The sequence below is a fragment of the Neomonachus schauinslandi genome, chromosome 4, assembly GCF_002201575.2.
Source record: "Neomonachus schauinslandi chromosome 4, ASM220157v2, whole genome shotgun sequence".
Classification (NCBI taxonomy): Eukaryota; Metazoa; Chordata; class Mammalia; order Carnivora; family Phocidae; genus Neomonachus; species Neomonachus schauinslandi.
The window spans coordinates 177178010-177195557 of NC_058406.1; the positions used below are offsets into that span (position 1 = coordinate 177178010).

Below are 17548 nucleotides of genomic sequence, written 5' to 3' on the forward strand. Positions count from 1 at the left end.
ACACACACACACACACACACACACACACACACACACACACACACACACGCTAGTCTTGCCAAACCCCCAGAGGCACAGTAAGGGCAGTGCAGCACAGAGGGCAGAAATCTGCAGGGCTGGATTTTTTCACAGCTTTGCTTCCATACAGGGAGGCATGTCATGGCCCTCTCTGAGCCCCCGAGTCCTCGTCAATAATGTGGGGTGATGAACTCTCCTCTTAAGACTATAACTAGAACCAAAGATCATTTACATCAATTGCTTATCTCAGTAGCTGAGATAGTGCCCAGTGCCCAGAACACAGCAGGTGTTCCGTAAATGGTTATTTATAGAGTGAACATTCTCTAGGCCATGTCAAAACTTTGTGGTTAAGCCTGGTCAACTCTGAGCTATTTAAATATTTAAAACCTCAAAGAAGCATGACAAGACATTGGATTGAACATGTCTTCTATGATTAAGGCCGAATCTGTCATTTATTTTGCTCATTGGAGGTTTGGCCTGGACCACAGCTGATGACCTCAGCATCTCTGGGGGGTTTCCTTCCTTTCAGGATAAAGCCAGTAAATTCTTGCTCTTCCCCCGTGGTCCCAGATACCTCACTGTTTTTGTGCTTTAATTGAAAAGCAGCTTTCTTTTCATTTCTCTTCTGGTTTTCCCTCTGAGGGCTCCAGTGTTTCACCTGCTCCTTCTGGTGGTCATGGCGGATGCACAAGTCTCTCTGCTTTCTTGGATTTGTCAAGAAGCTCTTGCAACAAAGCCCCTGACCTTAGGGGGCCTTGAGAAAAGCAGGCCTGAAGCTGATTCCAGAGAACTCCGTCTGTTGAGGAGGGTGGGCGGTGCTTGGATGTGCATCCAGGAGACCTCCAAGGTCTTGATGCATCAAGATTATTCAAGCAGCAGCTTATTCATTGCCTTTACTTCTCTTCCACTGATCTTGCTGTGGTGGCTTGGGTGGGAAATGGACCTGGCGGGGGGGGGGTCTCTCCTAGTTCTACCCTCAGGCAAGGGTCACAAACCCAAATGTCTTCAGCATATCAGCAAGTAACATCAATAGTAACATCTTACACACACTGGGAGAGACACTGGAGATCCCACTCCATGGATACACAGAAACATGTGCATAGACGTATCTAAAACTCAAATTTCAATCTAGTCTCGGGATGGAGCTCACATGAAGTCCATCTTACAGATGTGGTCCCTGGTGCTGGGGAGGCCCTGCGTAGACCTGGTGGAGCTAGGCAGTCTGGGTGGCCTGGCACTCTGGGGTAGCATGGTCTCTATTCTTGGGTGCTCACACGAGGGCAGTGGGAATTCTCCCAGAGTTCGGGACCAGTGTGTCCAACTGCACCCCCGCCCCCACCCCCCCTCTTCACAGCCAGACAAGCCTGGGCTCACCTCATTGTCTCGGTCTTTCTCCAGGAAGTGGCGGGCCACGTGGCTGGGTAGAATGTTCCGGAGCATGTTCTCGTTGTGTTCCCTCAGCTCCTTCATCTCATTGATCTCCTCTTTGGCTTGTACTCGCCAAAGGAAGTCAAGGCGGGCTGTGTACTCCAGCTGCCATGTGTGAGAGAGAGAGAGAAGGAACTGGTGAGATCTCAGGGTATGGGCTCAGGTACGCAGCGTGGGAGGCTTCTCTGGAACCCTTCACAAACGAAAGAGAGCCCGAGCTGAGCATGCTGAGGGGCATTTTGCCTGATGCCCAGAGATGGGAGGGTGAGTAGACTCCACGGGACTGTGTACCTTCCCTTCCTACCATTAAGGCACCTATGATTTTGTGATTGTGTGATTATCTGGGGATGACTGTGTCGTCTACTAGATTGTAGGCACTGTGAGGTCAGGAGTCCCTTCACCTGCTCAATGATATCTTTACCCTGGAGCACCGTGCCCAGTGCAGGGGAGATGTTACATCAATACTTGTTGACTCCACAAATAAATTCCGATGATAAAGCCAGCTAACACTTAGATGGTGCTTGCTACGTATCAGCTATTATTCTAACCAATACACATCCATTCACTCCCTTCATCACACAACAACCCTGATAGGGAGGTATCATTATCAACCCTTATTTTGCAGATGAGAAAGTCAAAGTAAACAGGGCTGAGTGACTTGACCAAAGTCACACACTAGTGAGGGGGGAAGCCAGGACTGGAGGTAACTCCAGAGTCCAACTTCAGAGTCTCAGCTCTTTATCACTAGGCAAGAAGAAGAAATGAATTGAAGGATTGTGGATTTTAAGTTATGACACAGATGTGCCTTAGAGTCCCAGTCCCACATTCAAACGCTGTAACCTGGACTCGTGACTTCATCACAGATTCCTCATCTCTGCCATTGGGATGAACACTAATGAGCATGCGGGACTGGAAGAAGAATTACTTAGGAAGTTACAGAGAAGGCACGTGGCTCACAGTAGGTACTCAATGCACATTATTAGTTCCCCTTTGTCTTAGTTTCCCTGCACTGGAGAGCAGACAGCTTCCTTTTTAAAGAATCTCCTATACCATATTTACCACAGCTTTGGGGATGCCATTATTTCCAAATCTGTTCTTTTTTTAAGATTTTATTCATTTATTTGTCAGAGAGAGAGAGAGTGAGCACAAACAGGGGGAGTGGCAGGCAGAGGGAGAAGCAGGCTCCCCGCTGAGCAAGGAGCCTGATGCAGGACTCGATCCCAGGACCCTGGGATCATGACCTGAGCCTAAGGCAGACTCTTAACCGACCGAGCCACCCAGGCATCCCTATTTCCAAGTCTTTAACTGTCAAAATGGACAATATGCTGCACAGCCAAACACATGATTAAATGTCCTGAATTCAAGGGCTTAAAACATTCAGCTAGTTCCTTTCCTCTGTCTTAGGTGAAAGTCTCAGTGCATGGTAAAAATATGGAAAGACAGAGGCACAGGATAACTCCCTCAGCAGAATTTGTAACAACAAAAAAACAACCCGGGTGCTCATTTTGTTGGTCCAATAAACTATAATAAAAAGGGGAAAACTGTTTTTCTATACTTTGATGGACTAGTCTCCAAGGTAGAGAAAAGTGTGTAGAGTATGCCACCTTTGATCTAAAAAGGGAGCATCTAAAAAAGGAGCATGGATGGAGCTAGAGGGTATTATGCTAAGCAAAATAAGTCAATCAGAGAAAGACAAATACCTTACGATTTTACTCACATGTGGAATTTAAGAAACAAAACAGATGAACGTATGGGAAGGGAAGGAAAAATAAAATAAGATGAAAATAGAGAGGGAGGCAAACTGTAAGAGATGCTAGACTCTAGGAAACAAACTGAGGGTTGCTGGAGGGGAGGGGGTAGAGGGATGGGGTAACTGGTTGATGGGCATTAAGGAGGGCGTGTGATGTAATGAGCACTGGGTGTTGTACGCAACTGACGAATCACTAAATTCTACCCCTGAAACTAATAATACACTATATGTTAACTAAATTGAATTTAAAATAAAGAATTAAAAAAATAAATAAAAAGGGGGCATCTACTTCTCTGTCCACATGTATATATTTTTCTTTATTTATTGGGAAATTGAAGAATAAAAGGTCAAACATAAAAACTCATTACCAAAGAGATGAGGAAGGGAGGAAATAGGGTGGAGAAATAGGGATAGAATTTAAAGTTTTAAAATTATATCTTGTTTCATAAACTTGGCTATTGAATCGTGGAAACATTTAATTATAAATTATAAAACTAAATAGTTGTTTGGGGTGCCTGGGTGGCTCAGTTGGTTAAGCGACTGCCTTTGGCTCAGGTCACGATCCTGGAGTCCCGGGATCGAGTCCCGCATCGGGCTCCTGCTCGGCGGGGAGCCTGCTTCTCCCTCTGACCCTCCCCCCTCTCATGTGCTCTCTCTCTCTCATTCTCTCTGTCTCAAATGAATGGGTGAAATCTTTAAAAAAAAAAAAAACAACTAAATAGTTGTTTAAAAAAACTCTGTTAAAACAGACAGACAAGCAAATGAATCTATGCATATAACCACATCGAGAAGAGATATTCCAAATATATTTAACACAATAATTTGATGACACATTTGTAGAGGGAAATAGTCTAGGATAAAAGGAACTCAAAAAGAAGCTTAAAACCATTTATAACAATCACATTGTGGGCGGCAGTGTCTGTGTCATTGCTCTTAGACTACTGCTTGTGAATTGCAGGATAAATCAAATGGGTAATTGTATTGTTGTCACTGAGAACTGGTATTTCTGGGAAGAGAAAAAGGAGACGCAGATCTAAAATTGATGGGTCTAAGCCAAAAGTCAGTAAGTATTACTATGAACTCATGGTATGTACATATTTCCTACCTTGGCCCACTGATATAAAAGCCTAGAAATAATGGAAATCTAGTAGCAGTGGGAACTCCCAGTGTCCAGACTGTGGTTTCAAAGTATCAATTCCTACAAAAGTGACCTCACACTCTTTGCAGAAATGGCCGAAATTTAGGGCAGGAAACGTACAAGCCTGGACCATCTTTTCACACCAGAAAATAAGAAGACCCCCAGAGACGATGGGGGGTTATGTGAACAGGCTCCCACGTGTCAAAGATGTGACAAATGGAGCTTTAATAAGGATAGTGATTACGGGCGCCTGGGTGGCTCAGTTGGTTAAGCCACTGCCTTCGGCTCAGGTCATGATCCTGGAGTCTCGGGATCGAGTCCCGCATCGGGCTCCCTGCTCGGCGGGGAGTCTGCTTCTCCCTCTGACCCTCCCCCTTCTCATGCTCTCTCTCTCTCTCTCTCATTCTCTCTCTCAAATAAATAAATAAAATCTTTAAAAAAAAAGGATAGTGATTGCAATGGATTGAAACACAGGGAATATGGTAGCATGCCTCAGTTCACAATGACACTTAAGACACACAACCTCATTGATCATCTCTGGGTGGTGCTTGGGGACAGGCTGACTGGGAAATTTATGGGGAAATGCAGTTACAGGGAAAGAATTAACCATTTATCCTGCCTTTGCTTTATGAGCTGTACTTGGAAGAGTAGGCTCTCCTTCAAACTGTATTCTAGCTAATGACTTATGGACTATTGATAGAATGGAGATATCACCACCTATATAATAAATTAATAGAGGCTATTCTTGTCAATAGTTGCTAATAGAAAAAAAGAAAAGCAGATATTACGTGCCTGTTAAAAGTAATTCACAAAACCAACCAATAACATATTTTTGTAGAAAAAAACTGAAACTGAATCTCACCAAGTTTCTAAACATAACTACCAATACAGGAAAAACAATGGACAGAGGAATGTGTTAAATGCCCTGAGAGGATGCAATCGACAAACTCTAAACTGGGAAGCATTATAGAAGTTGGACGACTCTCACAAAATGTTGCCAGAAAAAAAGATATGGAGAGTTATCTTATAAATTAACAGACTTAGGAGATAATCAACCAATGGCAATACACAGATTTTATTTGCGACCCAAATCAAATAAACAAACTAAAAAAAATATAATTATAAACCAATTAAGAAATTGAAACAGTGCCTAGAGGCTTGACAATGTTAGAGAAACACCATTTTCTTTTTTAAAGTGTCTAATAGCATTGTGATTAGGTTAAAATTCTCTATCTTGATTAGATGCATATTGAAACATTTACAGATGAAATGACAGGACATCTGGAATTTGCTTCAAAATAACTGGGAAGGAGCGATGAGCAAAATGAATAGAGAGATAGGCGAGAAAAGACACAGGAGTTGAAGTTGTGGGACTATTATGCATTTCATAAACTTTTGTATATATTTGAGATTTTCCATAAGAACAAAAATGAGTGGAGGCAGCATGTTGCACAAAAGAATGCTGGTCTTAAGGAAGGCGTGTATTCCAATGAGCACTGGGTGTTATACGCAAACAATGAATCATGGAACAGCAAAAACTAATGAGGTACTGTATGGTGACTAACATAACATAATAAAAAAAAAAAGGGAAAAAAAAATTCGTATTAACTACCAAAAAAAAAAAAGAATGCTGGTCTTGACTGTTTTGTTGTATGACTTTGGGAAAGTCATTCAACTTCTGGTATTTTGGTTCCCATTCTAAAAAAATAAGGATAATTGTCCCCATCATGTCTAGTTCAAGAGGCATGGATTATTATATGGATCTATTATATGGACCAAATCACATTCTGCATGCAAAAGAATTCTGAAATGTCTAAACTATAGATTTATAAGGTACTACTTCAACTTAAGGCAGCAGTGGATAAGGTCAGATCAAGGCTGTGCTTTAGCTTTTTTCCTTCCAGATTCAAGAGCATCAAATTTTAATTTGTCAAGTTGTAGGACAGTATTTTCTTACCCAAATGAAATGTTTAGTTATCTCCGTTAAAAATGCATGCTTGGTTGAAGCAGATCATCTTTTATTTATTTTCTATTGAAAACCTTTCATCTGGTTGAATTCAGCTTGGAAACACAGGTAGGGAAACCTTGAGTCCTGGAGTTGATTTCAGCCAGGATTTTTCAGTTACAAGTTAAGAACACACTTTGCATTTCAGCCAGGTGACGGCTGGTCACTGCGCTGAAGACATGTCCATAAGGAGACTCTAATCCGAGGACAGCTCTGTCTCTTGACAAAGCAAGTCTTATGCAGGCAGGCATCGCTTATTTAATCTCCAGGGGAGGAAAGTAAGCCTTTCCAGTTTACTAAAGATCTAGTGTATTGTGCACCTACTATGTGCACGGTGCTCAGCATACAAAGATGCGTGAAATTCAGTCTCTGCCTTTGATTTGCTCTCAGCTCAGTGGTGAAGGGAGAAAAATGAAAGACAGAGGAACATGTTAAGGAAAGAGAACATTTCAACACACTGGTTAGAGCAGGCGTGGACAGCAAGGCAAAGCACACAGAAGGCACACAGAAGCTTTAAAAGTGAAAATTCTTCAGCATTTGCTCAAGAACTGTCAATGGATTTGGAAGTGCAATCTCTTTCTTGATTTTCACCAGACTATTAGGGAACTGGCTCTATGAGAAGAGTACCAAGGGAACCAACACTTATTGTTCAGAAGCTTTGTGCCACGCTCTTAGCACAGAATGAGAGCTAACACTGGCCCGGCTCTTGCCTTGGACCAGGCACTGTTTTAAGCCCTTCCTGTATACCGAAGCTCATTTAGTCACACGACTCAACAAGGTGGATACTTTATTATTTCCATTTCACAGGTGAGGAAATGGAGTCACAGTAAGGCAAAGTCAATTGCCCAAGGGCTCACAAATAGAGACTGGCTTTGAACTCAGAACATTCTGACGCCAAGCTGTGACTTAACCCCTGCTCTATATGTATTTGACCTCATGGAGCCATTCTCCAACTCCTCGCAGGGAACTATTATCCTTCTTATTTTACAGGTAATTTGGAATGTGAGCTCAAGGGGCTTGAGTTTCTCAATGTCACCCATCCTCCCAGTTGGTTCCAGGGGCGCCTGGGTGGCTCAGTCGGTTAAGCATCTGACTCGATTCCAGCTCAGGGCATGATCTCAAGGTCATGAGATGGAGCACCACATGGGGCTCCGCACTGGGTATGGAGCCTGATTGGGATTCTCTCTCTCCCTCTCCCTGCCCCATGTGCTCTCTCTCTCTTAGTCTCTCTCTCTAAAAAAAAAAAAAGAATACCTGGTTCCAATGCTTGGGTCTTTCCTTCTAAGCCACACAGTCCTGGTGCCTGTCTTTATCTGACCTGGAAGTAAGTGACTGGAGACCTCATTAATCTCTGTCCCTGTGTGCAGAGACGGCTTCCTCTGCTATAAATGGAGCCCCTGAGCCAAGCCCACACCTCAGGGCTGCAAGTGAACCAGGCGAGGCGGCAGGCACCTGACTGCTCTCTGTCTCTCCACCGTTTAGAACGTTCACCTGCCTTGGAGGAGGAGGAAGGAATGGCATAGACCTTCAGCATATGGACAAGATGAAATTTCCCAAGTGTTCAGTTACATAAGTCCCTCTGTCCCTCTGGAGATGTCTCATTACACATGCTCCTACCAAGGCTGCTGCTGTGTACCAGGCATCGATGGGCACCATTCAACCTTTAAAAAAATTAAGGGCCTCTGAGTCCCAAAAAGAGAAACTGGTGGAAGCAGGTAGCAGACCCAGGGATAGGCAGACTTGGGTTCAGAGAAACAGGAGCCTGACAGGTGCGGTAGACAGAGGACACAGAAGTGATGCAGGTGAGGCAGAAAGACTCCTCTCGCAAAGAGAGACAGGGGCACTCAGTGGGGAGAGAATAGACCCGGAAGTTTTGGATTCCTGTTTCTACCTGGTGTTCCTTGTTGGCTTTAAGACCTCGGTGACTTGGGACCAGATGCATAATAATACTTTCCCTGTTTGTCTCAGAGGCCTGTTTTCAAAGTAAAGCATCCATAGCTTAGGATTTTTGAAAACGTATTCTATGTGCAAACCACTGGGATTAGTATATTACAATTATATTCTTGTATAATCTTATAACAGCCCTATGAAGTAGAACCTGTTAGCACACCCATTTTATAGGCGGGAAAACTGGGACTCAGAAAGTTAAGTAAATTGCTGAAGGTCGCATAGCCACTAAGTGGCAGAGTTGGGGCTTGAATACTTCTTCCCCACTCCAAAGCCTATAGACCTGAAACTGCTACCATTATGGGACGTGATTATGTAATTTTAGAGCCTTTTGAAAGTTAAAAATAAGAAGGAGCCATATCAGATTTCACTTAAGCACTCGGATCCTCACTATGCACAAATATACTCTTACTTTACACATAATCTTAACATGGTTAGGCTGTCTGTTTCCCAGGACAAATGGGGCATAGAACAAATTGAATCAGAATGTTAGAAGGGTACTGAGGAAGGGGCACTGCCAGGGCACAAAATACTTCTGTAAGGTGACAGAGGAGAAAGGAGCATCCTTCCTATTGTGGAATGAGCCCCTCACTCTGAACTTGCTCTCTCTTAGTTATCTCAGTGGGGTTGCTCATTCCTCAGTTTCAAACATGGGGGGTGGAGGGTGGGTATGTTTCTCTGTAGGATCGCCTTGTCTGATTCCGTCTTCATAGCCCTCAGATGGATTGCTGTTTGCGTGTCAGACTAAGGAGTTCTCCTCTGTAACCAGAAGCCATTGAGACATGGAAGATATGACCCCAGCTCTGACAGATAGCCAGAAATACCTAAATACAGGAATTCTGGAAATGGCTAGATTTTGATATGTGGCTTATTATTTTGCCATGATTTCAGCTCAAATTTAAAACCAAATCAAAGTCACACTGCAAGATTGAGTGCCTGGGGCCATTTTGTTGGTATGTTAACTTCTTTCTTTCTCCATTCTAGAGAAGTGGAAAGGGTGGGCTTTGGAGAAAGATCTGGGTTTGAAACTGGTTCCCCCCACCCCCCAACTAGATGAGTAGCATGACTTTCTTCATCTGTGAAACAGGACTGCTAGTAACTACCATTCCGGGTTGTTGGGAGGATGATACAGATAATAGAGGCACAGAGTAGGAACTTGATACACACTAACCCTTCCTCCTTATTAAGTCTTTATACTTATCTTTCTCCCACCTTGATTACATGTTACCATCCCCCTTATTACACATCACTTCGTATGTATTTCTAGGTTCTCGGGGTTTGGAGCTGTTTCAGGGTTTCTCAGGGTTGATTAATTACCTCCGCGTTTTCATGGTGATTTCTCAGCACTATGTTTCTATTTCTGCTCTAGCTGAGAGTCTTCCTGTTTTGTTTTTCTCCTTTCCTGGTTACTTTTTTTGAAGTGCATGCAGATCAAAGAAAGATGGACAGGGATCCAGGGCAGGGCAGAGAATCTGGCAGGACCTGGCTCTACCAGGGAGAGAAAATCTCCCCTGTTGATGAACACCACAGCATTCATGGTCTGAGTCCACATGGAGATGTCCTACTGGCCACAGCAGGTAAATCCCCTAGGCAAAGCCTGGTATCACGCTCCCATGCAGAATAAATTCTTGCCCCTCCAACTCTTGAAGTCCTTGGACGGCCTGATCCGCACATAGCAGGTCCCTCATCGCATTATTTAGGGTCTGCTCTCCTCCAGGAGATTGGAACCCTTGGGACCAGGGATGGGGTTTTATACAGAGCTAGCCACAGTACCCACCCCAGATCCCAGCAGAGTAGCAGCTCATAGGGAAGTGGCATCGATATACTTTAGGCACTTTATCTGCTTGAGGCAAATAAGGAATGAAGCATTTCCTATACTTATGTGAGGCAGTGCGCAAAATGCTGCACATGATAATCTCAAATGGTTCTTCAAAACGGACCCATCCAGGTGTTATTATCCTATTTCACACCTGAGGAAGACCTCTAGGTTCAGGGAGATGAGCGACTTGCTTAAGGCCACAAACTCAGAGTCAGAGGCTGGATTAAGACCCTGGCTCAACTGATCCTCACACCTGCATGGTTCCCTAGACCAGCACACAACTTCTCCAGGAATGACTTTATGCAGGCAATAATGGAACTGGGAGAGATCCCGGTTTGCCTCAGGCAGAAATTGAAAGCATTTTTTTTTTTTTATAACAATGATCTCTTTGAAAGAGATATACCTGAAAGACATAAAAACCACCTGGCTTGCCAAATCATCATCTCCAGCTTAGTTTTTTTAATTAGGTGGTCTTTATTAGGAATCGATTCATTAAGAATCACCACTTCCTATAAGCAGTTGATAGGTCATTTGCTGCAAGGAAGAGCAGAAGCGTTGTAGGTCAGTTTCATGGTAATGGGAAATGCCAGGTGGCAGAGGGGAGTTTGAGTGAAGTGTTAGATTACCTGCTGTCCATGGTAGAACACAGCAAGGAGGAACATGGCCATCAGCAGCAGTGATGCCTCCTTTGTCCCCAGGAAATCTCTGTTGGAAGAAGAAAGGCAAGTGGGGTGAATTTACAACCATGGAGGGACCCCAAAGAGACTCAGTAGCAGACCAGGTTCAGAAAGGAGCAGGATAAACAGAAAGGACGGAATATTTCTTGAGCACCCACTAGGTGATAGGGGCTGCTGTCTGAGGGTTTCCATATAGGCTAATTCAGAAATCAGTTGATTCTCCAAGGTATGAGGTCACTTTGGTCACACCTGGTGGACGAGTCTAGAGTCTAGCATCTCGACAATGCACTCACATTGATAAAAATATTTTCCCTTTGCAGAACACTTCCGGACTTCAAAGAGCTTTGAAACTTTCTCATCACAAAAATCCATGCGAAGACCAGGATCTCTTCCTTTTTCTTGAGATGTTAGTCTATTTAAGGGACAGGTACATGGTACTGATGATATGGCTGTCTCTGTTCTAACTGCTTTCACTTAGATTCTTTTTTTTTTAATTTAATTTTATTATTGTTATGTTAATCACCATACATTACATCATTAGTTTTTGATGTAGTGTTCCATGATTCATTGTTTGTGCATAACACCCAGTGCTCCATGCAGAACGTGCCCTCTTTAATACCCATCACCAGGCTAACCCATCCTCCCACCCCCCTCCCCTCTAGAACCCTGTTTGTTTTTCAGAGTCCATCATCTCTCATGGTTCGTCTCCCCCTCCGATTTCCCCCCCCCTTCATTCTTCCCCTCCTGCTATCTTCTTTTTTTTTTTTTCTTAACATATATTGCATTATTTGTTTCAGAGGTACAGATCTGTGATTCAACAGTCTTGCACAATTCACAGCGCTCACCATAGCACATACCCTCCCCAGTGTCTATCACCCAGTCACCCCATCCCTCCCACCCCACCCCCCACTCCAGCAACCCTCAGTTTGTTTCCTGAGATTAAGAATTCCTCATATCAGTGAGGTCATATGATACATGTCTTTCTCTGATTGACTTATTTCGCTCAGCATAACACCCTCCAGTTCCATCCACAACGTTGCAAATGGCAAGATCTCATTCCTTTTGATGGCTGCATAATATTCCATTGTATATATATACCACTTCCTCTTTATCCATCCATTTGTTGATGGACATCTTGGCTCTTTCCACAGTTTGGCTATTGTGGACATTGCTGCTATAAACTTCGGGGTGCACGTACCCCTTCAGATCCCTACATTTGTATCTTTGGGATAAATACCCAGTAGGGCAATCCTGGATTGTATGGTAACTCTATTTTCAACTTTTTGAGGAACCTCCATACTGTTCTCCAGAGTGGCTGCACCAGCTTGCATTCCCACCAACAGTGTAGGAGGGTTCCCCTTTCTCCGCATCCCTGCCAACATCTGTCGTTTCCTGACTTGTTAATTTTAGCCATTCTGACTGGTGTGAGGTGGTATCTCATTGAGGTTTTGATTTGGATTTCCCTGATGCCGAGCAATATTGAGCACTTTTTACGTGTCTGTTGGCCATTTGGATGTCTTCTTTGGAAAAATGTCTGTTCATGTCTTCTGCCCATTTCTTGATTGGATTCTTTGTTCTTTGGGTGTTGAGTTTGATAAGTTCTTTATAGATTTTGGATACTAGCCCTTTATCTGATATGTCATTTGTAAATATCTTCTCCCATTCTGTCAGTTTTCTTCTGGTTTTGTTGACTTGTTTCTTTTGCTGTACAAAAGCTTTTTATCTTGATGAAGTCCCAATAGTTCATTTTTGCCCTTGCTTCCCTTGCCTTTGGCGATGTTTCTAGGAATAAGTTGCTGTGGCTGAGGTCGAAGAGGTTGCTGCCTGTGTTCTCCTGTAGGATTTTGATGGACTCCTGTCTCACATTTAGGTCTTTCAACCATTTGGAGTCTATTTTTGTGTGTGGTGTAAGGAAATGGTCCAGTTTCATTCTTCTGCATGTGACTGTCCAATTTTCCCAACACCATTTGTTGAAGAGACTGTCTTTTTTCCATTGGACATTCTTTCCTGCTTTGTCAAAGATCAGTTGACCATAGAGTTGAGGGTCCATTTATGGGCTCTCTATTCTGTTCCATTGATCCATGTGTCTGTTTTTTTGCCAGTACCATACTGTCTTGATGATGACAGCTTTGTAATAGAGTTTGAAGTCTGGAATTGTGATGCCGCCAGCTTTGCTTTTCTTTTTCAACAGTCCTCTGGCTCTTCGGGGTCTTTTTTGGTTCCATACAAATTTTAGGATTATTTGTTCCATTTCTTTGAAAAAAGTGGATGGTATTTTGATGGGGATTGCATTGAATGTGTAGATTGCTTTAGGTAGCATTGACATCTTCACAATATTTGTTCTTCCAATCCATGAGCATGGAACGTTTTTCCATTTCTTTGTGTCTTCCTCAATTCCTTTCATGAGTATTTTATAGTTTTCTGAGTACAGATCCTCTGCCTCTTTGGTTAGATTTATTCCTAGGTATCTTATGGTTTTGGGTGCAATTGTAAATGGGATTGACTCCTTAATTGCTCTTTCTTCTCTCTTGTTGTTGGTGTATAGGAATGCCACTGATTTCTGTGCATTGATTTTATATCCTGCCACTTTACTGAATTCCTGTATGAGTTCTAGCAGTTTTGGGGTGGAGTCTTTTGGGTTTTCCACATAAAGTATCATATCATCTGCAAAGAGTGAGAGTTTGACTTCTTCTTTGCCAATTAGGATGCCTTTATTTCTTTTTGTTGTCTGATTGCTGTGGCTAGGACTTCTAATACTATGTTGAATAACAGTGGTGATAGTGGACATCCCTGCCGTGTTCCTGACATTAGGGGGAAAGCTCTCAGTTTTTCCCCATTGAGAATGATATTCGCTGTGGGTTTTTCATAGATGGCTTTTATGATATTGAGGTATGTACCCTCTATCCCTATACTCTGAAGAGTTTTGATCAAGAAAGGATGCTGTACTTTGTCAAATGCTTTTTCTGCATCTATTGAGAGGATCATATGATTCTTGTTCTTTCTTTTGTTAATGTATTGTATCACGCTGATTGATTTGCAGATGTTGAACCAACGTTGCAGCCCAGGGATAAATCCCACTTGGTCGTGGTGAATAATCCTTTTAATGTACTGTTGGATCCTACTGGCTGGTATTTTGGTGAGAATTTTTGCATCCTTGTTCATCAAGGATATTGGTCTGTAATTCTCCTTTTTGATGGGGTCTTTGTCTGGTTTGGGGATCAAGGTAATGGTGGCCTCATAAAACGAGTTTGGAAGTTTTCCTTCCATTTCTATTTTTTGGAACAGTTTCAGAAGAATAGGTATTAATTCTTCTTGAAATGTTTGGTAGAATTCCCCTGGGAAGCCCTCTGGCCCTGGGCTTTTGTTTGTTGGGAGATTTTTGATGACTGCTTCAATTTCCTTAGTGGTTATAGGTCTGTTCAGGTTTTCTACTTCTTCCTGGTTCAGTTTTGGTAGTTGATACATCTCTAGGAATGCATCCATTTCGTCCAGATTATCTAATTTGCTGGCACAGAGTTGCTCATAATATGTTCTTATAATTGTTTGTATTTCTTTGGTGTTGGTTGTGATCTCTCCTCTTTCATTCATGATTTTGTTGATTTGGGTCATTTCTCTTTTCTTTTTGATCAGTCTGGCCAGGGGTTTATCAATCTTGTTAATTCTTTCAAAGAACCAGCTCCTAGTTTCATTGACCTGTTCTACTGTTCTTTTGGTTTCTATTTCATTGATTTCTGCTCTGATCTTTATTATTTCTCTTCTCCTGCTGGGTTTAGGCTTTATTTGCTGTTCTTTCTCCAGCTCCTTTAGGTGTAGGGTTAGGTTGTGTATTTGAACCCTTTCTTGTTTCTTGAGAAAGCCTTGTATTGCTATATACTTTCCTCTTAGGACTGCTTTTGCTGCATCCCAAGATTTTGAACAGTTTTGTTTTCATTTTCATTGGTTTTCATGAATTTTTAAAATTCTTCTTTAATTTCCTGGTTGACCCACTTATTCTTTAGTAGGATGCTTTTTAGCCTCCATGGATTTGAGTTCTTTCCGACTTTCCTCTTGTGACTGAGTTCTAGTTTCAAAACATTGTGGTCTGAAAATAGGCAGGGAATGATCCCATTCTTTTGGTACCAGTTGAGAGCTGATTTATGACCTAGGATATGATCGATTCTGGAGAATGTTCCATGGGCACTAGAGAAGAATGTGTATTCCGTTGCTTTGGGGTGGAATGTTCTGAATATGTCTGTAAAGTCCATTTGGTCCAGTGTGTCATTTAAAGTCTTTATTTCCTTGTTGATCTTTTGCTTAGACGATCTGTCCATTTCAGTGAGGGGGGTGTTAAAGTCCCCCACTATTATTGTATTGTTCTTGATGTGTTTCTTTGCTTTTGTTATTAATTGGCTTATATAATTGGCTGCTCCCATGTTAGGGGCATAGATATTTATAACTGTTAGATCTTCTTGTTGGATAGACCCTTTAAGTAGGATATAGTGTCCTTCTTCATCTCTTATTACAGTCTTTGGTTTAAAATCTAATTTGTCTGATATAAAGATTGCCACCCCAGCTTTCTTTTGGTGTCCATTAGCATGGTAAATGGTTTTCCACCCCCTCACTTTCAATCTGGGGGTGTCTTTGGGTCGAAAATGAGTCTCTTGCAGACAGCATATCAATGGGTCTTGTTTTTTTAATCCAATCTGATACCCTGTGTCTTTTGATTGGGGTATTTAACCCATTTACATTCAGGGTAACTATTGAAAGATATGAATTTAGTGCCATTGTATTGCCTGTAAGGTGACTATTACTGTATATTGTCTGTGTTCCTTTCTGGTCTATGTTGCTTTTAGGCTCTCTCTTTGCTTAGAAGACCCCTTTCAATATTTCTTGTAGGGCTGGTTTTGTGTTTGCAAATTCCTTTCTTTTTTGTTTGTCCTGGAAGCTTTTTATCTCTCCTTCTATTTTCAATGACAGCCTAGCTGGATATAGTATTCTTGGCTGCATATTTTTCTCATTTAGTGCTCTGAATATATCATGCCTGTCCTTTCTGGCCTGCCAGGTCTCTGTGGATAGGTCTGTTGCCAATCTAATGTTTCTACCATTGTAGGTTACAGATCTCTTCTCCCGAGCTGCTTTCAGGATTTTCTCTTTGTCTCTGAGACTCATAAGTTTTACTATTAGATGTTGGGGTATTGACCTATTTTTATTGATTTTGAGAGGGGTTCTCTGCGCTTCCTGGATTTTGATGCCTGTTTCCTTCCCCAAATTAGGGAAGTTCTCTGCTATAATTTGCTCCAAAATACCTTCTGACCCTCTCTCTTTCTTCTTCTTCTGGGATCCCAATTATTCTAATGTTGTTTTGTCTTATGGTATCGCTTATCTCTCGAATTCTGCCCTCGTGATCCAGTAGTTGTTTATCTCTCTTTTTCTCAGCTTATTTTCCATCATTTGGTCTTCTATATCACTGATTCTCTCTTCTGCCTCATTTATTCTAGCAGTTAGCGCCCCCATTTTTGATTGCACCTCATTAATAGCCTTTTTGATTTCTACTTGGTTGGATTTTAGTTCTTTTATTTCTCCAGAAAGGGTTTCTCTAATAACTTCCATGCTTTTTTCAAGCCCAGTTAGTATCTTTAAAGTGATGGTTCTGAACTCTAGATCCGACATCATACTAATGTCCATATTGACTAGGTCCCTGGCAGTCAGTACTACCTCTTGTTCTTTTTGTTGAGGTGATTTTTTCCATCTTGTCATTTTGGCCAGAGGAGAATAGATGAATGAGAGAACAAATGCTAACAGGGTAACAATGTCCCCAGAAAATATACTCTAAACAAATCAGAAAAGACCTGAAGCTGGGGAAAAAGAAAGGGAAAGAAAAAGGAAAAAGAAAAAAAAAGAGAAAAAGAAAAAGATAAGAACAAAAACAAAACAAAACAAAACAAAAAAACAGAATATGATCAAATATGATCAGGCTTGTGCATAGATCAGTGCCACACACTAGATTTTGGGCATATTTTGGTCTGTTAGAAGAAAGTGCCTCCCAAAATTTTAAAGAAAGAAAAAGTTATATATGTACAAAAGTAAGGGTTGATATGATGAAGGGATGGTATATGACTGTAAAGATAATTATAAAAAATTTTATAAAAGGAATTGATAAGAAGTTGTTTGAAAAAAGAAAGAAGAGGATTTAAAAAAAAGGAAAAAAAAGGGAGTGAATGTGATCAGGCAGGAGAATAGAACAAAACCATACACTAGATATTTAGGGTATATTTTGATCTGTTAGAAGAAACTATCTCAAAATTTTAAAGAGAGAACAACTTATATATATATGCCAAAAATACGGGTAACTACTATGAAGGGATAGAATATGACTCTAAAAATGAAAAATAAAATTTTTTTTAAAAAAGGGATGGATAAGATGTTGGTTGAAAATGGAAAAAAAAATTAAAAAAAAGAAAAGACAGTTAAAAAAAATTAACTTTGAGAGACAGGAGCAAGATGGCGGAGGAGTAGGAGACCTGGATTTCGTCTCCTCTCAGGAATTCAGCTGGATAGGGATCAAACCATTCTGAACACCTACAAACTCAACAGGAGATCGAAGAAAAGAAGAGCAACAACTCTCTCATCAGAAAAGCGACCACTTTCTGGAAGGTAGGACGTGCGGAGAAGTGAATCCGAGGCGATATTCGGGAGGAGAGACGGCGGGGGAGGGGCCTCCGGCGGCCGCTTCTGGCAAGTGATAGAGCCGCGGAGCACAAAATCGGAACTTTTAAAAGTCTGCTCC

At 41.8% G+C, this 17548-nt stretch overlaps 1 protein-coding gene across 1 annotated transcript in view; it reads right to left on the bottom strand.

Annotated features, from left to right (window-relative positions):
- The window catches only part of ADCY8 (adenylate cyclase 8), a 259560-nt gene that overhangs the window by 19408 nt on the left and 222604 nt on the right, over positions 1 to 17548 (bottom strand). Inside the window, exons 13-14 of the mRNA XM_021688464.1 lie at positions 10732 to 10810; positions 1393 to 1551 (exon numbers count right to left, since the gene is read on the bottom strand). Of these exons, the coding sequence (XP_021544139.1) occupies positions 1393 to 1551; positions 10732 to 10810 (238 nt within the window). The remainder of the gene's footprint in view (positions 1 to 1392; positions 1552 to 10731; positions 10811 to 17548) is intronic.